General features: G+C 35.1%; 2 protein-coding genes across 2 annotated transcripts; both read left to right on the forward strand.

The window, feature by feature from the left end:
• The first annotated feature begins 10,335 nt into the window (after nucleotides 1-10,335).
• LOC104099133 (WD repeat-containing protein VIP3-like) lies at nucleotides 10,336-13,443 on the forward strand. The gene is made up of 2 exons (XM_009606043.3): nucleotides 10,336-10,777; nucleotides 12,511-13,443. Exons 1-2 carry the CDS (start codon nucleotides 10,439-10,441, stop codon nucleotides 13,141-13,143), a joined length of 972 nt encoding a protein of 323 aa, XP_009604338.1. The 5' UTR covers nucleotides 10,336-10,438; the 3' UTR covers nucleotides 13,144-13,443.
• A 1,175-nt stretch (nucleotides 13,444-14,618) lies between these two features.
• LOC138895073 (uncharacterized) lies at nucleotides 14,619-15,161 on the forward strand. Its single transcript, XM_070179804.1, has one exon. The coding sequence runs from the start codon at nucleotides 14,619-14,621 to the stop codon at nucleotides 15,159-15,161; it is 543 nt and encodes a 180-aa protein (XP_070035905.1).
• The last annotated feature ends 8,970 nt before the right edge of the window (nucleotides 15,162-24,131 follow it).

Genomic DNA, 24,131 nt, shown 5'->3' on the forward strand with positions numbered 1-24,131 from the left:
ATTGTTTAGAAGTATTCTGTAGGAAACCCTTTGTAAACCTTAAACCTTTGTATTTGAATCTTGGCTAGAGTTAATCGAGTTGTAAAGTCTTTGTAATAGAGTTATTACAAAGTGGCTTGTAATAGAGTATTACAAGTTAGTGAGGGATTAAGAGGTTAATTCCTAGGTTGCATAGGTTGTAATTTAAAAGTTTCTCAGTAGTGAAGTTGAAATCCTACAAGGGTAGGTCGTGGTTTTTAATCCCGTTAAGTTGGGAATTTTCCACGTAAAAATTCTCTTGTCATTTACTTACTGTAGTGTGCGTGTGTTTTAGTGGAACTGATAGAGAACTTGGTTCTCTATATAGTTTGGTGACCCTTATATTCTATGAGAACTACTTTCTATTATTTTTTCATAGTCTAACTAAATAATAAAGCTATCTTGCGCACAACAATTTCCCACAAATGCCCTAGTATATATATAAGAAAAGGAGTAGTCTGTTATAAAATAAAAGCAACTTAGTAAAATATGAACAAGACATGTTGTTATGAAATAAAAGCAATTTAGTAAAACATGAACAAGAAATGGAGATAGAGAGAAGGAAGAGATTTTCTTCTTCAATTGTGTGTATTTTCCTATCTATTACAAGGCTTTTATATAGGCATGAAAAGTGAAGAAAATATGTCATTGAATATGTCATTAAGCATAGAAATATTTCATTGAATATGTCATTAAGCATTTGAAAAGATCATGGAGGAAGAGTAGACATCCACCATAATTTGATTTTTCTTATAATACTCCCCCTTGGATGTCCATAGATAACGTGCCTCGTTAAAACCTTATTAGGAAAAAACCCTGTGGGAAAAAAATTCTAGTAAAGGAAAAAGAGTACACATGTTTAGAAATACGTCTTTTGGTTGCCTCGTTAAAAACCTTGCAAGGAAAACCCATTGGGACAAAACCTTGTAAGAAAAAAAGAGTACAACGCGTACTAACTCCCCCTGATGAGAGCATCAATTCATATCCTTGAGCCTTCGTATCCCAATCTTGTACACTAGTTTCTTGAAGGTTGACGTCGGTAGAGATTTGATGAACAAATCAACCATATTATCACTTGAATGGATATGATGCACATTGATATCATCATTCTTTTGAATATCATGTGTGAAAAATAACTTTGGTAAAATGTGTTTTGTCCTATCCCCTTTTATGAATCCTTCCTTCAACTGGGTTATGCATGCTGCATTGTCTTCATACAAAATTATGGGTAGTTTGTTACACTTCAAACCATATTTGTCTCGAATAAGGTGTATTATAGACCTCAACCATACACATTCTCGACTTGCTTCATGAATAGCAATTATCTCAGCATGATTAGATGAAGTAGCCACGATTGATTGCTTAGTCGATCGCCAAGATATGGCAGTGCCTCCATATGTAAACACATAGCCTGTTTGAGATCGAACATTTTGTGGGTCATATAAATACCCAGCATCGGCATAACCAACAAGATCAGGACTGTAATCATTGCCATAAAATAATCACATACCGATAGTCCCTTTTAGATACTGCAATATGTGTTTGATTCCATTCCAATGTCTCCTTGTAGGAGCAGAGCTATATCTTATTAAGACATTAACTGAAAAAGTTATGTCAGGCCTTGTAATATTAGAAAGATAGTGCACCGATTGCACTAAGATATAGTACGTTGGGACCAAGAAGCTCTTCATTATTTTTATGAGGTCGGAATGGATGTGCTTTATCCATATAAAATCGCTTTAAAATCATTTTAGTGTATGTTGATTGATGGACAAAAATTCCATCTTTCATATACTCAATTTGTAGACCAAGACAAAATTTTATCTTTCCAAGATCTTTCATTTCAAATTCTTTCTTTAAATAGTCTACTACTTTAGGAAGCTCTACTGCTTTAGGAAGCTCCCCAGGAGTTCCAATGATATTTAAATCATCAACATACACGGTGATTATAACAAATTTAGATCCAGATCTTTTTATAAAGACATAAGGACAAATTGAATCATTCTTGTACCCTTCTTTCAACAGGTACTCACTCAGGCAATTATATCACATGCGCCCTGATTATTTCAATCCGTATAAGAATTTTTGAAGCTTTATTTAATAAATTTCTTGGAAACCTTAATATGCTTCAGAACAATTTAAATCCTTCAATGATTTTTATTATACGCATATCACGTTTTTCTTGTATTGCTAGATTAAAACCTGAAATGGCGACATCCACCACAGGAGAACATGTCTCTATATAATCAATGCCAGGATATATACAAATCTTCTTGTGACACAAGTCGTCGTTATGTCTATCGACTTGACCCTTTTTTTTCCACATAAGAACACATTTATACCTCCACTGGCTTTATACTTTCAAGTGTTGGGACTATCCGTCCAACTTCATATTTTCATGTGAAAGCAATTTTTATTGCGTAATTTTTATTTGGCCAATTATTTATCTGTCCAAATTTCATGACAGATTTGAGCTCAAGCTCCTCGTCAATATAAATAATATTGAGCGTTACATTAAATTAACAATATCGCCGACGATCATTTTATATCGGTTCTACTATTACCCAATAAGACATAACTTATTGAGATCTCTTTATCTTATTATTTTTAGGTACCTGAGCCTCTCCCATGAGGTCTTATGAAGTGTTATGTGGTGGTGCTCTTCTAGAGCACTTGCCTCCTTATTATGACCATCTTGAACATTTGCTCCTCTCCTTCTTCAAGGAGTTTTATCTTTGGAACCGATTAGTCTATTATGCTTTATGCATGCCATGGACTCTATTCATTATGAACTTTATTTTATTTGGAGCATTAGCAGCTGAATATGACATTTAGCTTTGGGTCAGCAAATACGCCTGGCAATATTTTGCAAATGAATTATCACTTGAGCTTCAAGTTCACATTTTCTCGTACGAGGATCTCGATGTACTCATAATAATTCATTACATGCATTATTTTTTCAGCTGCCCATTTTTTCCCCCTATTGTTGGGATCACCAACACATATCCCTAGCCTTATTTGGGGATCCATCTTTGTGTATTGTGGTGGAACAATTAAATCATATAGCACATTCATATTTCTAGATGAAAATTATTTGGTTCCTGACCCTAAACTGATTGTGATAGGGAGAACTTATCATAACTTGGCTAGATACGTACAAGTGCTGTTGTATATTAAATAATACATCACATGCCAAATTTTATTTTGGCAATTTTATTCTCATAACCAATGGTTTAGATCTAATTGGAGCCATACAATTTCTGCTAAACCAACTTGAATTTAAACCAGTATTATCAAGATAAATCATCATAATTTATATTCTGGAACGGTGTTCTAATAATTTGAGCAATGAATCTTGCAAAAGCCAAACTACAAGTTGATAACAAATGCACATGTGATCATATAATAGATGCATCTATTAAAATCATATAATAGTAAACGGTCCACATGGAAGGTGATTGGGCCCATATATTTATCACCTTTTATTCGTTCCAGAAATCAAGGGATTCAATCACAACCTTAACTGGTATATCATAAAAATAAGCAGCACTAGAGAATTCTTGAAGAATCTTATATTTCTTCAATATATGCCAATGTAATTCTCAATTAATTTTTTTTTCGCATCATAATTGAACCGAGATGGTCAACCGGTCATGCCAACTAATATTTATTTCAGTAAACCTCTAGTTTACTTGTGGCTTGTGAATGCATCATCATGCTTATACTTGTGTAGTACAAATAGAAGAAAAGTCAAGTAATCTTTCATATTTACCCGGTATGATTATAGTAATATAAAGATATTCAATCTTCTTTTCATTTATAGTCTCAATATGCCAACCACTTTGGCTAATATATTTGTAAATTAAAATATTTTTTTTGAGACTTACTACAATATTAATGTCATGAACAATTTCATTCATCCGGGTAGTAACAAATTAGTTCTTTCAGAGCTCTTAACTACTTTTGTACTACAAGATCTTTTGTTACACCATCCATATAATGAATCTCTCCTTCACAAAGAGAATCATATCATAATAATTATCATGTTCAAAATCATCACAAGCAAAATAATTTCTTGCTTTAATTTTGCTTTTAATAACTTTCATAAGGCATGACAAACAATCCCGCCGCTGAGATGCTCAGTTGACTCCTTAACCTTGATAGGAAGATGGCTTAGCCTTTCACTCTCATTTGGTCTCTTTCTTCTATAAAATAAAGCGAAGCAAAGCGCATGGCAAAGAAGCAGCCAGCTAGCGCATCCGTTTTCTTGCTGGGGCGTAGCGGTTTGAAATTTTGAAAATATGGAGAGTCACAGAACGAACATGTGATTCATGCAGCTACTATGGTAACAGCTGGCGTTTTCATGATAGCAAGGTGCTCCCCTTTATTTGAATACCCAGGCCAAGTTATTTAGCGCAGCGGGAAGGCGAGAAAACTGACTTCCGAGAGAGCTGCTTTCGCCTCGGGTATAGTTGGTTAGGATGAAGCGTTAGTAGATATAGCAAGTGGCTGTCCGTGCACTTTCCGGAAATGACGGAAATATAGGAACTTGATGAGCGAAATCCGCTGACAAAAAAAAGAGAACTTTTTGAATTCCGATGCCTAGCGTCCCCTGATAACCTAGGATTAGTGGTGATAGGGCTGATGGTGCCTCTCCAATGGCAAAAATGGATTGACTGTATTATTTTTTATGGAGAGACTTTCAGGCAGAACCCCTAGTTCAATCAGAATCGAGAACTGCGGAGAGGTTCTAACCGGCCTAGCCTAACCAACCGCTACAAGAGGGCAGGAAATAGATGTGGTGGAGACTCAAGTCAAGGCGATGGATCACTATCACTATAGATAGATGCTTTCCCTGGACTGTGTTCAATGGCACCTGATATGCCAACAAGGGCTTACTAAGAGATCTTGCATGTTTTATAGGGTCCTTCTTATGTCTTTCCATAAGCAGAAGTATGAGTAGAGCTGCTCTTCCCCTATTCTTAATCCCACTTCTTATGTCTGTCAACAAGAGCCCAGCAAGGCGAAAGGGCACCAAATAGTTCCCTCGTTTCGGTGTCAGCCATCTTTCCTATTTCATCGGTCCCACCAACTACTCAATCTCTTTGTTCCCCCTTATTGATCCCAGGGCTACGGAGTCTATCCGTTCATCATTTCCATTAGTAAGGGGAAGCGGACCCGAACTCTCCATCTTTAGCTAAGGTCTTTTGAAAAACTTCACTTCATTTGTTCCAATGCGTAAGAACCTTGAAAGCAATAACTCCACTAGTTTTCCCCCCTAGTACCTGTCCCTATCTCTGAATCTCCATCATTGACAAAACCAGGATCAAATGAGACGTCCATCGACCGGATAAGACCTCCATATCCAAATCGATCTGTCCAGCTGCCGCTCCCCATTATCAGCCACAGAAGGAGCATCTCAACCAACCTCGAATCCTTCTTTTTTTCCTCCCGAACAAATCTGTCATGATTCTTCAGAGTGTCGTGAAATCACGGATCATCTTATATATATATAAATTTCTTTCGTTATGTTCTCAGGTAGAGCCAGTTGAGGTCCATACAACGAATGAAGAGTAATTTTGCCGTTGACTTCATACGTCCTAGGCGTAGGGGAGATCGGAGCAACAGGGAACGCCTAGATGACGTTTTTCTTCCTGGGCTGCAGTAAGTAGATCGAGAGGTCGTTCCGTTAGATTCTCCGGTCGAAATAAGGGAAAGCCGATCGGCGCCTCGGGTTGGTAACTGGGCTCCGGGGCATTACTACCACGGCTACTATCGACCCGAGCCCAAAGAAGGAAAAGAACGGACTAAAGCGAGGAGTTCATTAGCCATACATAGTTAAGGAGGATGGGGGTCAACCTCTTTCATGACCCATGGCCCCAGTGTGTCACTTGGTTAGCATTTGTAGAACAAAATAAGTAGGGCTGGTTTTTCGATAGGGAAAGAGACAGGGGAGGGGGAGTTGGCTGTAATTGAGACACGTTTTTCGGATGGACGATATGGATTTTTTCGAGATAGTTAACCACTTTTTTAACCGTGAGAGGGGTTGTCCGAAAGCCTCAGGCGAAAAGACAGGAGGTTCCCTCCCAATAGATGTCAGGAGGGAGCAAGGCGGCAAGAAGGAAGCGGCTCTTCCCACGGCGGAGTCACCTCGGTCGAGCACTTCGTTCCTTACTTTCAAGTCTTTTTCTGAAGTTCTTTCTAGATTACTGTCAAATAGGTTCTTCTGCCGCTTCATTGGTTGATCGGCATACGAGGGTGTCAGCACTAAGAAAGCAAATCGGACAATAAAGATCACTACTAACATCGATCCTCTCACATACTTCCTCAAGCAGCGGAATTAGTGCTCCGATTGCGCCTTCTGTATCTGTAACTAATATTTTTGGCGCATCATATGCATGCGACCAATGATATATTCATGTAACTACACAATAATATTCATTATCTTTCTTTGTCTCAAACCTCCCTTAGAGGTGAGTTATTATTTATCCAACTATGCACAAATACATTATTATGCATAATCTTTATCATATATATATATATATATATATATATATATATATATATATATATATATATATATTTTCATATTCACTTTCAGGAATGAGTATGCAATCTCAATGTTTATCACAAGTCATATTCTCTTCAAAGAATTTCTCCCTTTTTATAATTACCATAGTGATAACTATTATTATTTTGGCCTTTCGCACGCCCACATTCATTGGTCAACCACTTGTCTTTATTTAGACTTATCATGCACTGCTATCACATTCACTTCAAAAATGAAGCAAATCAAGTGGGACAAGCTTCATGCTTTTTCATGAAAATTATATTATTTTTTATTTAGTTATTATTATTATCAATATAGTGCATTAGGACTCAAACCCAATGTCTTACCCATATAAAGGCATGCTAGGCCATAATGCGTTGGAACTTGAATCCAACGTCTTTTCATCAACATAGTGCGTTGGGACTTGAACCCATCGTCTTACCCTCAATCTTTGGCATAATAGGCCAAAATTCACTAGGACTCGCACTCGAGCCTTTAAAATATTATTACTTCATAATTATAGGCATAAGTAAATTAACTTTCAAGAAGACATATATAACTATTTCAATCTTGAAACAGTTCCTCTGCAACAAAAATGCTAGTTAGGATATATGCCAATTTTGCTTTCAATAAAATACATCATGTTATGGTAAAAATATTATTATTAAATTACCTTAATAGTTATCTATCATAGTATTAAAAGGTCAGAACATATATATACGTTGGAATATTATCTTTGTCATATAAGAGATGTAGCAAATAAAGACATGCCTTTCCAGTTCTTTATTTCACTAGATACAATTGAAAAAAATATTTTTACTAAACACTGCACATAAATTTAACGCAAAGATATGAAAGTATGAATGGGTTGCGTACATGTGATATGCTCAAATATTTCACATACTAAAAGAAACCTATAAAATTAGTTGGTAAAAGAATAAATACAACCTCATATTATAAGTGTGAAGCACATGTATTTAATTATCATATGAACAATTCCGCGAGATGACATTAGCTCAAATAGAAACCAAATTACATGTGTTGCATTTTGATCGCTGTGTTTAATAAGTTTGGTGAAATAAAGTAATCCAATACTTTCCGCAGAGAAATCACCCAAACAATGAAAGCTATAGTTTTTATGTTAAATAGGTGCCTAACTTAACAAAACCTTTTAGAGAGGATCAATTTATCTAAACTATATAAAATTATAGAAAATACATTTAGAGGATATCATCATGTAAGCGACAACCTAACACACTTTCATGAATTAGTTTTAAAACACAAGCATGATTTTGTAGTAAATATAGCTAGTCAATCAACTGATATTGTCCAATTGAAAAGTATTAATTCTAGAAAAATTACTTGGTATGTTGATCTTTCCACCATCATGTATCACCAAGTAACTAAAACGGGAGTTAAAGGTGAGAACATGACAGAAGGAGTATACTAATTATAAACCATAATTATAATTTATACTAGGTGTACATACCTCATCTGACTTATTTATTAGAAATGTGCATACCTTGTTTGTACGCTTAGAATGATCGTAGAGGGCAATTCTTACTGTTTGATGGCCATATAAGTGTGGTATAAGAAAAGTCCCAAAACATAAAATCTATTAAAGGATGAATTCTATATAACACACTAACAAAAGTCAAGACCTCAACGAAGCTAAGTCTACAATTCTGTTATCTTTTGTAGGAAGTATAGATAAAATAGCAAATCGTGCTGATAACGTGTTATAAAATAAAAGCAACTTAGTAAAACATGAACAAGACATGTTGTTATGAAATAAAAATAATTTAGTAAAACATGAACAAGAAATGGAGATAGAGAGAAGGAAGAGATTTTGTTCTTCAATTGTGTGTATTTTTCTATCTATTACAAGACCTTTATATAGGCATGAAAAGTGAAGAAAAATATGTCATTGAATATGTCATTAAGCATAGAAATATGTCATTGAATATGTCATTAAGCATTTGAAAAGATCATGGAGGAAGAGTAGACATCCACCATAATTTGATTTTTCTTATAACATAGTCCACTTTTTTAGTCCTATTTTAGTTGTCTCTCTTACTATATAAACTAATCAAAATTTTAAAGTGGAGTGGCAGACTAACACTAGGTCCTTGTATACTTAAATAACATATTGCTCTTGCACTTTTGGCCTTTTACAAACAAGTTCGTATTTTCTATATGTTCAATTTTCGTACTAATAAAGTAGGGTTTGAAACTTCGCATGTGTTTAAAATCAGAAATTCGGCTTTTAAATTTTAGCCAGTTTCTCTTTTGAACAAAGTGAAAATCTTAGGAGAAATGTTAGACTTGCGCCTAAAATTTTATAAGTTATTGCACCTTGAAAAGTATCTAATTTTGTGCTGAAGATAAAGAGTACTACAAAAATGGAATCTTTAACAGAGAGCCAGTGCAGTAATTTTCAGCCAATTGGGTTAATGAATTAGACATCGATTATTTTGATATTACATGGTTTGCTTCACCCATATTTTTTCTTATCTCTTTGAGTTTATTTTATCAACTTTAATTCTTACATGATTTTCTATTAATATTAGAATAGTTCAAAGGCCAAATACATATACAACCCGCCCCTCTAACTTGACACGAAATTTTACCTTGGCACCTCATCTTAGCCAAGTTCCAATTGAACAGTTTATGTACACCTAAACTGTGTCATTAACAATAATCTAATATTTTATATGTAAGGTTGAGGAATATATGAGCAAACATTAGACTAGATAGCGACAAGTTCTAAATGGTGGCTTAGAAAAGAGATATTTGCATAAATCAACCAGAAGATTTATAACTTGTTTGGCTAAGCTTCTCCTAACACTTTTTTGTGTTTTTTTCCTTTCAAATTTGAAGTATTTGGCCAAGTTTTTAGGAGAAAAAAAGTATTTTTGAGGAAAGCAGAAGCAGTTTTGGAGAAGCAGAAAAAAATAGCTTCTTTCTAGAAACACTTTTTTGAGAAGCACTTTTAAGAAAAATATACTTAGAAGCACTTTTTAAAAACTTGGCCAAACACTAATTGCTGCTTAGAAGTACTTTTTAAATTAATTAATCAAACACAAATTGTTTCTCACCAAAAGTAGTTTTGAAAAAAATACTTTTGAAAAAAAAAATACTTCTCAAAATAAACTGATTTTTCCAGCTTGGCCAAACAAGCTATTAGACTATTATATTTTGAGTCGGGCCAGTACACTGAAGAAGTGGTGTTTGGGCTTTTGTATAATATTGGTCGAACCCAATGGACTGAAGCATATAGGGCCGCATATGACTGCCAATTGAGTCGTCACAATAGCATGGCATAGCCATTTTACGGGTGATTATTGCAAAATACCTTGTGTTTGCAATATTATTAAAAAGTAACCACTATTTAAGGCGGAGATAAAATCTGGACAAAGGTAGCCTAGCGAAAACACGAAATTTTTTAGCATAATTAAACTTCCAGCATATTGTGTTGTAACTCTATCACATGGATTTCAGCATATTATGCTGGAATCTCATATGTAAACAATTCGAAATTCAGCATATTATACTGGAATTTTTTTAGATTTTTAGAAGTAATTTTATTCAAATTTTATTTTACATAAAAAAAAATAACTAAATTTCGATTACTTTTAAAATTATAACTAGTTTTCAACTAATAGTCGTAAATCAAGTTATTTCACCTTTTTTTTTTTTAATTCCCCCGAGAGAAGGAAGTAAAATAAGAGACTATACTGTAGTTATTGAAACATGAAGGACTTGCCTGCAAAACAGGAGAAAATCTCCCTTTTCACTCTCAGTAAGCGAAAGTGACAAACAGAGACATTCACTTCAATCTCCTAGGGTTTAACCATTACCAAAATCACCATGAAATTAGCTTCACTAGACAGTATCCAGAACGCGCACGATGACTCACTTTGGACGGCGGCGTGGGTCCGGTCGACTGGCGATAAACCGGCGTTACTTCTCACCGGAGGACTTGACGAAACAGTCAGGATATGGGACCCAACCAAATTCACTTGCCTTCAGACAAACACCGGTCATTGCCTCGGCGTTGTATCAGTCACTGCTCATCCGAATCGCAGGATCGCGGCGTCTGCTTCGATAGATAGTTTCATTAGAGTGTTTGAGGTTGATACTAATAACACCATCGCCACTCTCGAAGCTCCTCCTTCTGAAGTCTGGCAATTGCAATTTAGTCCCGATGTAAGCAAGCAATTTCCTTTTTTTCAAATAAATAAATAAATAAATCGAATGGCTGTGCTGTAATGCAATGTTGTTTTGCGTAGTAGATGATTTATAGAGATATACCAAATGAAAAAGATACAAGCTTTATCTAAAAAATGTGGGCAAATTGGGGAATTAACTAAACTTTTTATCCTTATACCTGTTTATGCTTAAATGCAAGCTCTTTATTTAGCATACTGATGCAGAATACTGGAAGCTTGTTTCTTGAATATGACTGAATATGGAATCTCAATTATTATTTTCATTCTACATATTGATAAGAAAATGTACCTTGGGTCTAACTCTATCCCACTAGCTAGTTCATGAGGCGAAGATTGCCGAAGACCATATACCATAACCAAATAATCCATGCACAACCGATGCGGGATTTGACACATATTTGAACTGGTCTTCTTAGGAATTTTATATCTGCCTTTAATTCTTACTGGCAGCGGTGTAATGTCACTGCATTTTCCTTTCTTTTTTTTTGTTGAGAAAGTAGTATTTGCTTCTTTGGTAGTGAGTGAACTCTTTATCATTTTCGCAGGAGTTCGTATTTAGGTAAGAAATGAGCAGCGATGTTTGATACACTTATATTTTGGCACGGGGACAAGTTTGTAGTGTTCTGTATTTACTTAAGAGTTAAGACTCAGTTTTCTAGGGATAGGCTTCTTTAGGTCATGCGATTTATATACCTTAACAAATAAATAATAAAAAGAAGTTTGTAAAAGTACTAATATAAGATCACAAGAATCAGACTGTATTAAGTTGCTGAAATCAGAATTTTTTTATCTGATTTGTTAAATAAAGATGATAATAACTTGGTGTTAGGGACGACCAGATCCAATCGGTGATTAGATGGGCATTAGTGGATTGAGTAGTTAACAGCTTTGCATGCATCCATGTTGCTTTTGCTATAGGAATCTTGTACTGAGCTAGATCAAAATATTTGAATTGGTAGTTGAATGTTTTGCTACCTTCCTTTTAGAACACCTGAAGTCAGCATGTCATTATGTTTTTTTCCTTTATTTTCATCGTTATGGAATGGAAATAAGTGCTTTTAAGATTTCAGTTAATGAAGCTGACAGATAGAAAATGCATCATAGCGGTAAATGCGATATTTTATGTGAACATGAATGGAACTAAAATAAATTATTTTTTTGATTCATTTATCGAATTAGATATGAGGTGCTTTTAGGTTTTGCTACGAGAAGAGGTAAGTTGGTTGGCGATGGAATTTTATTATTTCTTGATAATGAATTGTGGTGATCTTCGTAACTTATGTACTTGAAGTAAAATCCAGAATTATGTGGGATTATGTTTTAGTATGCTCGTACGATTGGGTTCTTTTCCTTTGACAATGGGAGGCCTACAATGTCTACCGTGATTGGGTTCTTTTCCTTGATTGACATGGGACTCGCAAAATATTTTTCTTTTATCCTATTTCCATATTTTCCCTCTCCTTTGTCTTTATTTCTTGTTCATCATACATCAGGATATTCTTTTTTCTCTGTGTTTGCTTTGCTGCTTGATTAATTGTCATGTGGTGCTCAAGGTTTATAAAGCAAACCTTTTTTTAATGTTTTTACTCTAATTGTCATGTGGTTCTCTAGGTTTATACAGCAAACATTTTTGTATATCTTTACTTTTTTCTACTCATGTTTTAATGATTGATTTTAGGCAGCCTCATTATGGTTCTCCACATTTTTCAGGGTGGCACTTTGGCAGCAGCCGGAGGTGGTAGTTCGTCAGTCAAGCTATGGGATACCACTCAGTGGCAACTCATTGCCACATTGTCAATTCCGCGGCAAGGAGGCGCGCAACCATCTGAGAAAAGTGGCAACAAGAAATTTGTCCTCTCAGTTGCATGGAATCCTGATGGTAGACTTCTTGCCTGTGGTTCAGTTGATGGAACTATCTCTGTTTTCGATGTAGCACGTGCGAAGTTCCTCCACTTCTTGGAAGGCCATTCCATGCCTGTGCGCTCTCTTGTGTTTTCGCCTTCACACCATGATTCAAGGATACTTTTCTCAGCATCAGATGATGGTCATGTGCATGTGTATGATGCTGAGGGTAAAACCTTGCTCACATCTTTGTCAGGTCATGCGAGTTGGGTTTTGAGTGTGGATGTCTCCCCAGATGGGGCAGCCATTGCAACAGGTTCAAGTGACAAGACCGTTAGGCTGTGGGATCTTAAAATGAGAGCAGCTACACAGACATTAACCAACCACACGGACCAGGTATGGTCTGTCGCGTTTGGACCACCATCAAAGACTGATGTTAGGTCTTGTATGCTTGCCAGTGTAGCTGACGATAAGAGCATATCATTCTACCAGTACTCCTGATTGTTGTGAACTGGTAACCCCAAACCTGTGATTGCCATCTCTTTTTGCATGGTTTGTATGTGAACCAAGAATGTACAAGAAAATCATCGGCTTTTTATTCTTGGATCCGCGAATAGTTTTTAGATTCTATTTGAATTTCATACACAGCAGCCGGTGCTATTTCGTACATTGTCCATGAATCACCTTAGTTGGTTTGTAGTTGGACGGCTTCTTGTGAAGCGGATATTGCTAACATGTCAAGGTTCATTATTATTGTAAACCTAGCATTTATGCATTTGCTATTGTGATTTCATTGGGTTCTATGCCTAGCCATCTTGTTACTGTTTGTTCCCAGAAGTTTGGAACAAAAGAAACTAAATTAGCTTAGATGGCATATAGTAGGTATGTTGAATATCCTTATCAAAAAAATAATCCAAATATATAAATGTCAAAGGTTGCATTCATGTGGAAATGAAAGAGCCGTGTTCTTATGCTCATTCATGTGGATATGGAGATGCTCTGGTATAATTCTTGGAAATATAGAATTGTACGAAAATCTCCTGTCCCAATATTTTGTACTATTTGTTCTTTTAATTTTGTACAAATGATTATCCTAATCCCAAGATTTTGGTTTTGCATATGAATACCCCCAATGAATGTGTGCAGGGATTAGAAGTGAAAATTTGAGATTAGAGAACTAGTTGAGTTGTAAAGCTCTATCCAACCAAAAGCTCTTCCTCTGCTATCTCTCTCTCACTCATTATTCTAAGGCTAAATTAAAATAAGAAGTTCTGGCAAAGAAAGTGACTGAGAATTTCTTATTCCAATTACATCATGTATATTGTATGGTAGTCGAATTAGTTGGACCAGATGTGGAAGACCACTAACTTTATGACACGTAGAGAAAAGCGTTATGGGCACTGCTAAATGAAGGAATTTATCCGCATCCGATTATACAGCAATTAATAATAGCATAACATATTCTTTTGCATACTCTTTTATCATCTAAACATGATTAAATAATCGGAGAAGGGTCGAAAATTCTCCTGAATTATTGAAAGAGGTCTAAAAATACCCTATAGCCACTTATTGGGCTAAAAATACCCCTTCATTCACCTTTTTGGTTCACTTATGCTCTTTGACGGTCAATGCTGAATTTAAAAAATAATTATTTAAATTCTACGTGGCAACTTCTTATTGGTCGAAATTAAAACATCTAACCTATTAGAAAGACCCACCCATATATATCTGTTTTTCGGACTAACCCGTCCCAAACACTAACCTGATCCGAATAAAAAGTTCAAATAAAAAAAAAGACGCCTCACTTCTATCTAACTCATGGATTTACATGTGTTCATTTTCTTGATTAATCTCATGTATAGCATTATTATCGAATAAAGGTTCATGAACAAATTAAACAAACAAGAAAAGCCTAGCATGAATGAGCAAATGATTTTCTTGACAATAATGTGGGATGAAAAACTAGGGATAGTCCAATGGTTTATGATATCTTCCAAACATATGAAAAGTTATGTTTGGCGCTAGTCTTCGCAATCCAAAAGTTGAAGCACTACTTTCAAGCTCATGTCGTTCGTTTGGTTTCTAGAGCAAATCCCATCAAGTTCGTGATGTCAAAACATGTCCTTAGTGATCGACTACCAAGGTGGTACCTCCAGTTTCAACAATTTGAAATCGTGTATATCTCTCAAAAGGCTATAAAAGGACAAGCGTTAGCGGACTTCTTGGCAGACCACCATATACCTGATGATTGGGAGCTAACTGACGAACTACCTGATAAGGACGCAATGGTTATTGAAGTTCAGCCTCCATGGAAGATGTACTTTGATGGTGTTGCACATCGCGGAGGAGCTGGTGCTGGTGTAGTATTTGTCACTTCTCAAGGTGAAGTTCTGCCCTACTCTTTTACGTTGACGCAACTCTGCTCTAACAATGTTGTTGAGTATCAAGCACTAATACTTGGGCTTGAAATGGCTGTCGAAATGAAGCGGTTGCAATTGCAAGTCTTTGGTGACTCTTAGTTAGTGGTCAATCAGCTTCTAGGTAGTTACGAGGTCAAGAAGCCTGAACTACGCCCATATCATGATTACGCTAAAAAATTAATGGGGTGGCTCGGTGATGTGACTATTCAGCATGTGCCAAGGAAAGAAAATAAGAAGGCTGATGCTTTAGCTGCCCTAGCTTTGTCGTTTACCCGGCCTGATCAAGCGCAAGTTACTGTCTGCCAAAAATGGGTAGTACCGCTGCCAAATAAGGCTGAAGGTGAAGAAAATGAACTCAAGCATCTTGTCGTTGTTTCTGAAGTTGAGAAAGAAGAATGGCGACAACCCATTATCGACTACTTATGCTATGGGATACTTCCAGAAAATCCGAGGAGAAGGATTGAAATCCGTCGTCGTGCACCTCGCTTCCTTTACTACAAAGATACTCTATACATAAGGTCATTTGAGGGAGTACTCGTGCGATGCTTAGGGGAAGAAGAAGCACTCCAAGCTTTGCAAGAGGCACATTCTGGGGTATGCTAGTCACACCAGTCTAGACCAAAGCTCCACTTCCATATAAAAATGATGGCATATTATTGGCCAACGATGGTAAAAGATTACTTGGACTACGCTCGAAGATGCAAGGCTTGTCAATTCCATGCGAATTTTATTCATCAACCTCCTGAAGTGTTGCATCCGACTGTGGCATCATGCCCGTTTGACGCTTGGGGATTAGATGTTGTTGGACCACTACCAAAGTCCTCTGGTGGGCACCTATACATCTTGGCTGCAACTAACTACTTCTCAAAATTGGGTGAAGTTGTTGCTCTTAAGGAGGTAAAGAAGGAAAATATTACAAGTTTCATCCGAGTAAACATAATCTATCGCTTTGGCATTCCTCGTTACATAATAACGGATAATGAAAAGCTATTCGATAATAGGTTGATGAACAAGATTTGTGATCTATTTGGCTTCAAGCAACATAACTCTTCGATGTACAATGTTGCCGCCAATGGTCTAGCTGAGGTATTCAACAAAACTCTATGCAACTTGTTAAAGAAAGTCGTCTCCAAATCTAAACGAGATTGGAATGACCGTATGGAATAAGCTCTATTGGCATATAGGACGACTCACCGCACGCCAACACAAACGACTCATTATTCGCTCGTTTATGGAGTCGAAGTTGTCTTGCCACTCGAGCGTCAAATACCTTCATTAAGACTGGCTATTCAAGAATGGATCACTGATGAAGAAAATGCTCGACTTCGATTAGCAGAGTTGGAGGCTCTTGATGAGAAGAGGTTGGAAGCTCAACAGAGTCTTGAATGTTATCAAGATCGATTGTCTTGCGCCTTTAATAAAAAGAGTTCGCCCGAGATCTTTTCAAGTAGGAAATCAAGTCCTTGCCATACGAAGACCCATTATTACTTCCCATAAACCGGTAGGGAAGTTCGCTTCAAAATGAGATGGGCCATATGTCATACAAGAAGCTTACTCAAGTGGGGCTTAAAAGCTGGTTGATGGAGATGGCATGAGAATCGGTCCTATCAATGGAAAGTTTTTGAAGAAGTATTATCATTGAAGTTGCAACGCTCCTCGACGCATGAGCCTAAACTACATGTTCCTACACTCCGGCATGCATGAGTCTAAACTGTATATGGCCCAAAAAAATAAAAAGCCCTCTAGGTTGAAAACCTCTAAAGGGGAGGCCTAGGCAAAAGTTAGGACATAAAAAATAAAAAAATAATAAGAAAATAAAATTAAAAAAAATCACCCATTCTAAACTACGGTATGACTTGATCCTCTTCACCGAGGTACGTAGGCAGCTTAGAGTTTCATTCTGAGTTCAGTCGCATAAGTTCAAAAGATACATATTGCCCTAGTCGTTGTCCAAATGAAGTATGATGGAAGTAATTCATTCAAACAACACTTGAAAATCAGGCTGAAATTTCATTCTTCTTTTGAACTTTGGATCTCATATGACTTAGAGGGGGCAAGCCTTCATGATAAACCAGTGTCTTCAATAGGGCGATTATAGTCTTTTAAGATGCTACCAAGTATTTGCACTGAAGTTTAGGGATTTACTATGTCTTCATGTTCACCAAATCTTTAAGTCCTCCGTTCTTCAAGTTTTCTGCTCTTCAAGTTGAAATGTTTAAACTTTAAACCCTCCAAGTCTCCAAGTTGAAGTCTTCAAGTCCGTCAGTCTTCAAGTTGAAATCTCCAAATTTGTCGGTCTTCAAGTTGAAGTCTTCACGTTCGCCACTGTGAGCACCTAATTTTTACTATATTTAAATTTTTATCACCTTCTACTATGTAAATATTTTCAGAAATTTAATATATATTTTTTAGCTTTGTTATACTTTTTTTATATATGAATACAGATAAAACGAATAGCTTTGTAGATGATCCTTCTAGAAGAGGGGGATTCTAAGAACCTTTCTAGTTATTTCGTTCTCTATTTCTATTTAATAGGATCCTGAGGAAAAGGATTTTGTTTCCACCGAGCTAAAACAATATGTTGATGTCTCTAGTAAACCAAAGTCATCGTTTAATAGCTATTTTGCTTCAATTTCTTCTTTACAAATAAGAAATTGAAGATTTAGTTACGATTAGAAATCAACTTTTTATCTTCATCCATGGATCCTTTATTCATACTTATTCAATTGGAAGTATTGATCCAATTCCAAAATTATGTTTCGCAATTTCATAATCCAATTTTTTAATGTCTAAGTGACCCTTGGATTTAAAAAAATAAAATCAGATGGGAATAAATAAATAGTAAAAGTAGAAATATAGAATTAAAAAAAGGTAAAAGTAAAAGTAGGTGAAAATTATTTAATAAAAAGTAAAAGAAAATGGAAAATTAAAAAAATAAAAGTAAAAGATATTGGAAATTTCAAAAATGAAAAGTAAAAGAAAGTTGAAATTAAAAAATAAAAGTAAAGGTAGCTGAAATTCTTTTAAAAAAATTAAACGTAAGTGGAAATTAAAAAAAAGAAAAGTAAAATAATGGAAAATAAAAAAAGAAAAGTAAAAAAGTGGGAATTTCAATATAATAAAAGTAAAAAAAATGGGAAATTAAAAAATAAAAGTAAAGGAAATTAGGGAATTGTTATTTTTTTTTAAAAGAAGAAAAATGGGAAGTGGGAATTCTTTTTAATTAAAAAATAAAAAACATTAAAAAATTTTAAAAAAAATCTGAAAAATTCCGAAATTTTTTCTATAAATAGAGGATAAAAGAGAAAGGAAAAAATAGAGAGGAGAGATTTGGAGAGAAATATTTTTGCTTCTTATACGCTAAGAAAAATTATATTCGTGTCATTCTTTCTTCGTCTTTCTTTCGAAAAAAACAACAGCTTCACCACCCCAAAGCCACCAGCCCTTGACCACTTTTGAGCCATCATTAACCCAAAAAAAAAAAGCTCCAAAAATAGCCACCAAATTGTCGGTTTTGCAAGGTCGATTGAGGTTGCAAGTTGAGATTTTTCGCTCGAGTTTTTCGTGGTCCAAAAAGTCCTGTTGAGAGCTATTCGATCATTGAGTGGTTGTAGTTTAAATCCATAATCATCAATACAAAGGTTCACTTCTCTTTCTATTTTATTTTCTCATTAATGTTCTGGGTCACTCTGTTTTAATTTAACATTCTAGTATGATATGGTCGAGTTTGCATCTGAGTGTGTTAAGCTTAATTTGTTCTCATGTTGAGTATTTGTTAAGATTAATTCATCAATAAAGCATGTTAATCGGTATGCTTTAGTTTTATTTTGATCTCCTTTCTTAGTGGCTAAATTGGTTCTGCACGTATTTATCTATTCCTACCATAAATTTAGTCTAGTTTCAAATATTGGTTAGCAGTAAAATTATAAGAGACTAGGTTGGGCCATGATTGGTGTAAGACTTTAATTGGACTTTTCCGGCGTATTTATGAGCTAATTGTTGCCGAGGACCAAAAACAAATAAACATTCACAAGCTAGCCAACTTTTCCATAATTAATTCACTTCATTTCCTCCACAACAATATCCATACCTCATGACCATACAATAATCTCAAAATTAGTAATTGAATAATATTCGAACATCGAACCTTGCTTTAGGCGCGATTAATAATAAATCATCGTGACTCTGGGTACGGTTCCCATGGCATAGTCATGATACGTAAACCCCAATTCAAGTGCGCGTTTCACGCGACTTCACCATAACTTCAAATAATAATAATAACAATAAACATGTTATAAATCGCGGGTGCATTTTACGTGGTGCGATTTGTAATTTTGATGACATCGTAGCTTGTTCAAATAAATTCCATAAATACTAAAAGTGGTTAAGCAAATAATTAAAAATGGTCAAAAGGTAAAAAAACACAATAGGTTTAAAACATGTAATAAGTCAGATAATTAGGACAAGTATTAATTGTTAAGCGACCGTGCTAAAACCACAGAACTCGTAAGTGCCTCACACCTTCTTCCGGGTTAACAGAATTCCTTACCCAGTCTTCTGTGTTCGCGGATCATAAATAGATTCAAATTTTTGATTTGGGATTTAAAATAAAACGGTGACTTGGGACACCATAAATTATTCCAAGTGGCGACTCTGAATCAAATAAATAATCTCATTTCTATTATGTCACTTTAGTTGGAAAAACTCCCATATCCCCCGAAAAAAAAGAGGTGTGAAGCTCTGGCGACTCTGCTGGGGAACCGAACCCAGAATCTCTGGTTCATGGTTTAGAATTCGAGCTTAGAATAAATATTATAGTTGGCTTTTGTTTATTATCTTTTTTTTTATGTGTTTGAGCCTAATGTGCTAAGTGCCATTTTTTACCTCTTTGATATTGCTTGAATTGTATATAAACTGTTAGGAAACCCTTATTCTCTCTGAGTCTTCTAAATCTTCTGGGAAGTGCACGCTGGCGTGACTTCTTTTCTGTTAGAGTCATACCCTAATTTTAGAACGAGGATCGGATCAGTTACAAAGCCGGATGGCCTTTTGGTTACCGGTACGTTGCCCCCTCCCTCCCCCGGGCTCGAGTTATTCGCTCGGGTAAGCCAGGTCTAGAACAATACACCCAGGGTTCAAACCTATAATGACAAAACCTCATGCCGGATCCCTAGTAGGTGCGTTTGTTTGCATCACGTGCATTTGACTTTGGGGAATCAACACATGGGTTGGGTCCGTCTAGGACATGTGTACCCAAATTAAAAAACCATCCTAATGCATTTTACATGCTACTTGCGTATTTATTTATTTCGGCTTGCATGTTGACTGGCTTCTAAAATAGGGAAATAAAATCAAGAAAAAACAAGAGTGAGGTAGGAGAGAAAAAATACCCGGTTCTGAAAATTACGGTATTTAAATTATCCTGAAACTATGCCGAAAGTTTGAAGAAAAAAAAAGAAGAGAAAAGTCATTTCAAAATAAGTCTTATTTTTCGTGCGTCAAAACTTACCGAACTACGCGGGTCTGATTCTCACCGGATGTGAGATACGTAGGCAAACCTAATCGGTTCCGGCCCCCAATTTTCGAAAAAAAATCAAAAAAAATATTTCCCTTTTCCTAATTACTTCTTAGAATTCTTTTCTTTAAAAAAAATAAATTCAAAAATATTTTCATTTTTTTTCGAAGCCTTTCATTCGAAAAAAAAAAAAGAAAAAAAAAAAGAAAAAAAAACAAATTTCTTTCGTCTATAGAAGTAGTTCTTTTAGAAATTCAAAGGCCAAAATATTAAAATTCAAAAATATTCTATTTAGAGGTCTTTTTTTGCCACTCCCTAGCTTACATACTTTAATCCCGGTATGACCGAACTACGCAGGTTTGATTCTCATCGGATGTGAGATACGTAGGCAAACCTTATCGGTTCCGGTCCCAATTTTTAAAAATCTAAAAAATATTTTCCTTTAGTTCCTTCTTTAGGAGTCTTTTCTTAGAAAAATCCAAACAAATAAAATAAAATAAAAACTTTAAACCCAAAAATATTTTCTTTGTAGAAGTCTTTCATTCGAAAAAAGAAAACAAATCAAATCAAAATCCAAAAAAATATTTTCTACCTTTTTTTAGAAGTCTTTCTCCCAAAATTTCAAAAAAAAAAAAATCAAAATCCAAAAAGATATTTTTCTTTGTTTTGAAATTTACAGGAAAAAAAAAATTCAAATTCTAAATTTTTTTTTCTTTAGAAGTCTTTCTTTTATCAATTCCCAAAAATAAAAAAATAAAAAAATAAAATCGAAATCGAAAAAACAAATTGAAAATATTTTCGTTGCTAGGAGATTTTGTCGGATTATTTGTATATGAGTAAAAAAAGAGTGAGTTTATCTATTTTATTTCTGATCTGACCGAACTACGCGGGTTTGATTCTCACTGGATATGAGATACGTAGGCAAACCTCATTGGTTTCGCCCCCAAATTTTCAAGAAAATCCAAAAATATTTTCCTTTAATTCCTTCTTTAGAAGTCTTTCCTTCGAAAATCCCAAATAAAAGAAAAAGCTTTTAAAGCCAAAAAAATATTTTCTTTCTTTTTAGAAGTCTCTCATTTGAAAAAACAAAAACAAATCAAAATTCAAAATTATGTTTTTTTTTTTAAGTCTTTCACAAAAAAAAAATCAAAATTCAAAAAAAATATATTTTTCTTTCTTTCGAAAATTATCAAAAAATAAAATAATAAAAAATAATAAAAACTAAAAATCCAAAAATATTTTCTTTCTTGTTTAGAAGTCTTTCTTTTAAAAATTTCGAATAAAAGAAAAAGAGAAAATTCTAAATTCAAAATATTTTACTTGTTAGGAGCATTTTGTTGTACAATTTTTTATTTTTTTTTAAAAATAAAATGGTGAATAAAAAAAAGAGTTAGCTCAGTTACTTTATTCATGATCTGACCAAACTACGCGAGTCTGATTCTCACCGGATATGAGATACGTAGGCAAACCTCATCGGTTCCGGCAACAATTTTCAAAAAAAAAATTCAAAAATATTTTTCCCTTTCCTTAATTCCATCTTTAGAATTCGTTCCTTAGAAAATCTTTTAAAAAAAAAACTAAATTCAAAAATATTTTCCTTTTTTTTTCAAATTCTTTCATTCGATAAAAAAAGAAAAAAAAATTCAAATCAAAATCTAAAATATTTTCTTCATTATTTAGAATTCCTTCTTTTAAAAAACAAATTAAAATTTCATAAAAAGAAAAAACTCAAAAAGAATATATTATTTAAAAGTCTTTATTTAAAAAAAATGGGTCCGTCTATTCCCGATCTTCTCGAACTACGCAAGATCTGATTCATGCGGCGTCATGATACGTAGGCAATACCCATCGGATTCTATCATAGCTATTAAATAAACTAAGTGAGAAAAAAGAAAAGAAAATAGTGGGGAAAAGACAAAGAAAAAAAGAAAGAAAGAAAGAAAGAAAGCTAGAGTGAAAAATCCAAAAAGAGAACTTTGTGTCTAGAAAATCGCAGAATATTTTTGTGAATATGCTGTCAAATGACGCGAGCAAGCCGCCGGGGTAAAGCCTCAAATGGACGAAGCGTAAATGGCTACGATTTTCCTACAGGCCCAAGAGGCGGATTACTTCCAGAACATGATGTTTACTATGGGTAGACCGTTCGTCGAGGCTATCAAAATTGGGGAGATGGTCGAAAATGGTTTAAAAACGGGCCGAATCTTGAGTCATGCTGCCTTTAAGGCCACATCACACGCCGTTCAGAGTGGTTCAGAGGGTTTGATGAACAAAAATTGGAGAGATGAGGAATTTGATCCGGCACTGAAGGTCATTGCAGCCATTGCCGAGACAGAAGAAAAGCCGAAAAACGGTCGCCAAGCCTGAAAGTTCCCCATCAGACGGGAGTTTCGGTAGCCAGTCTTGCTATCCTTTCTGCGTGTGGATTATTTCAGGGTGTGATCCGGATGTTTTACTTTATTGTCTTACTTTTCGATGTAAAACCTTCTATCTTTAAAATTCAAAAAAAAATTAATATTTCATTGTCCAAGAATGTCTCTTTTCTTAATTTTGTCACTTTTTCTTATTCTCTTTTCAGTTCTGTTAATGCAGATTTTAATAACATGACATGTTTGCGGACTTCATGCCCAGATCCTAAAACGCTGTCAGTTCTCGAAATAATGAGTCAAGAAGCAGAATGTTTTGAAGACAAGGCTTATAAGAAAATAAATAGATAATTGGAACGAAGTTGAGATTCCCTCTCTTCGGATCATTGTTGAAGTCGAGATTGAGGATAAAGATTGGGTCAAGAACCTATTTGAACAATTGACACTGACTGATGAAAAAAGATTGGTCGCAGTTTGCCACGGGCAGTTGTACCAACAAAGAATGGTTCGTGTTTACAACAAGAAAGTGCGGCCCAAGAAATTTGAAAAAGGACAATTCATTCTAAGACGTATCCTCCCACCTCATGAAGAAGCTAAAGGAAAATTGGCTCCAAATTGGAAAGATCCATACATTGTAACGAGAGTACTGCAAAAGGTAGCATTGTACCTGGGAAGAATCGAAGGAAATGACCCCGAGACAACTGTGAGAAGGCACGGGAGAAAATATGTTATTGATATTAGATGATCAATACAATACAAGAGGTCCTTATTTATAGGTATACTATATAAGGACATACTACTTCTATTCCAATGTGGGACAAGACTACACTATATACATAGTTGTAAACTAACACTCCCTCTCAAGCCGGTACATACAAATCATATGTGCCGAGCTTGTTACATATATAACCAATACGAGGACCAGTGAGAGACTTGGTGAAAATATCTACAAGTTGATCATTCGACCTCACAAACTTTGTAGCAATCTCTCCTGAAAGTATCTTTTCTCTGACGAAGTGACAATCAATCTCAATGTGTTTAGTTCTCTCATGGAACACCGGATTTGATGCAATATGAAGGGCAGCTTGATTATCGCACACAAGTTCCATCCGACTGATTTCAGACTAGCTCAGATGTTGCCATAGTCATTGCTCGATATTCTGCTTCTGCACTAGACCGAGCAACTACATT

The sequence above is a fragment of the Nicotiana tomentosiformis genome, chromosome 7 (assembly GCF_000390325.3).
Source record: "Nicotiana tomentosiformis chromosome 7, ASM39032v3, whole genome shotgun sequence".
In the NCBI taxonomy this organism is placed as follows: Eukaryota; Viridiplantae; Streptophyta; class Magnoliopsida; order Solanales; family Solanaceae; genus Nicotiana; species Nicotiana tomentosiformis.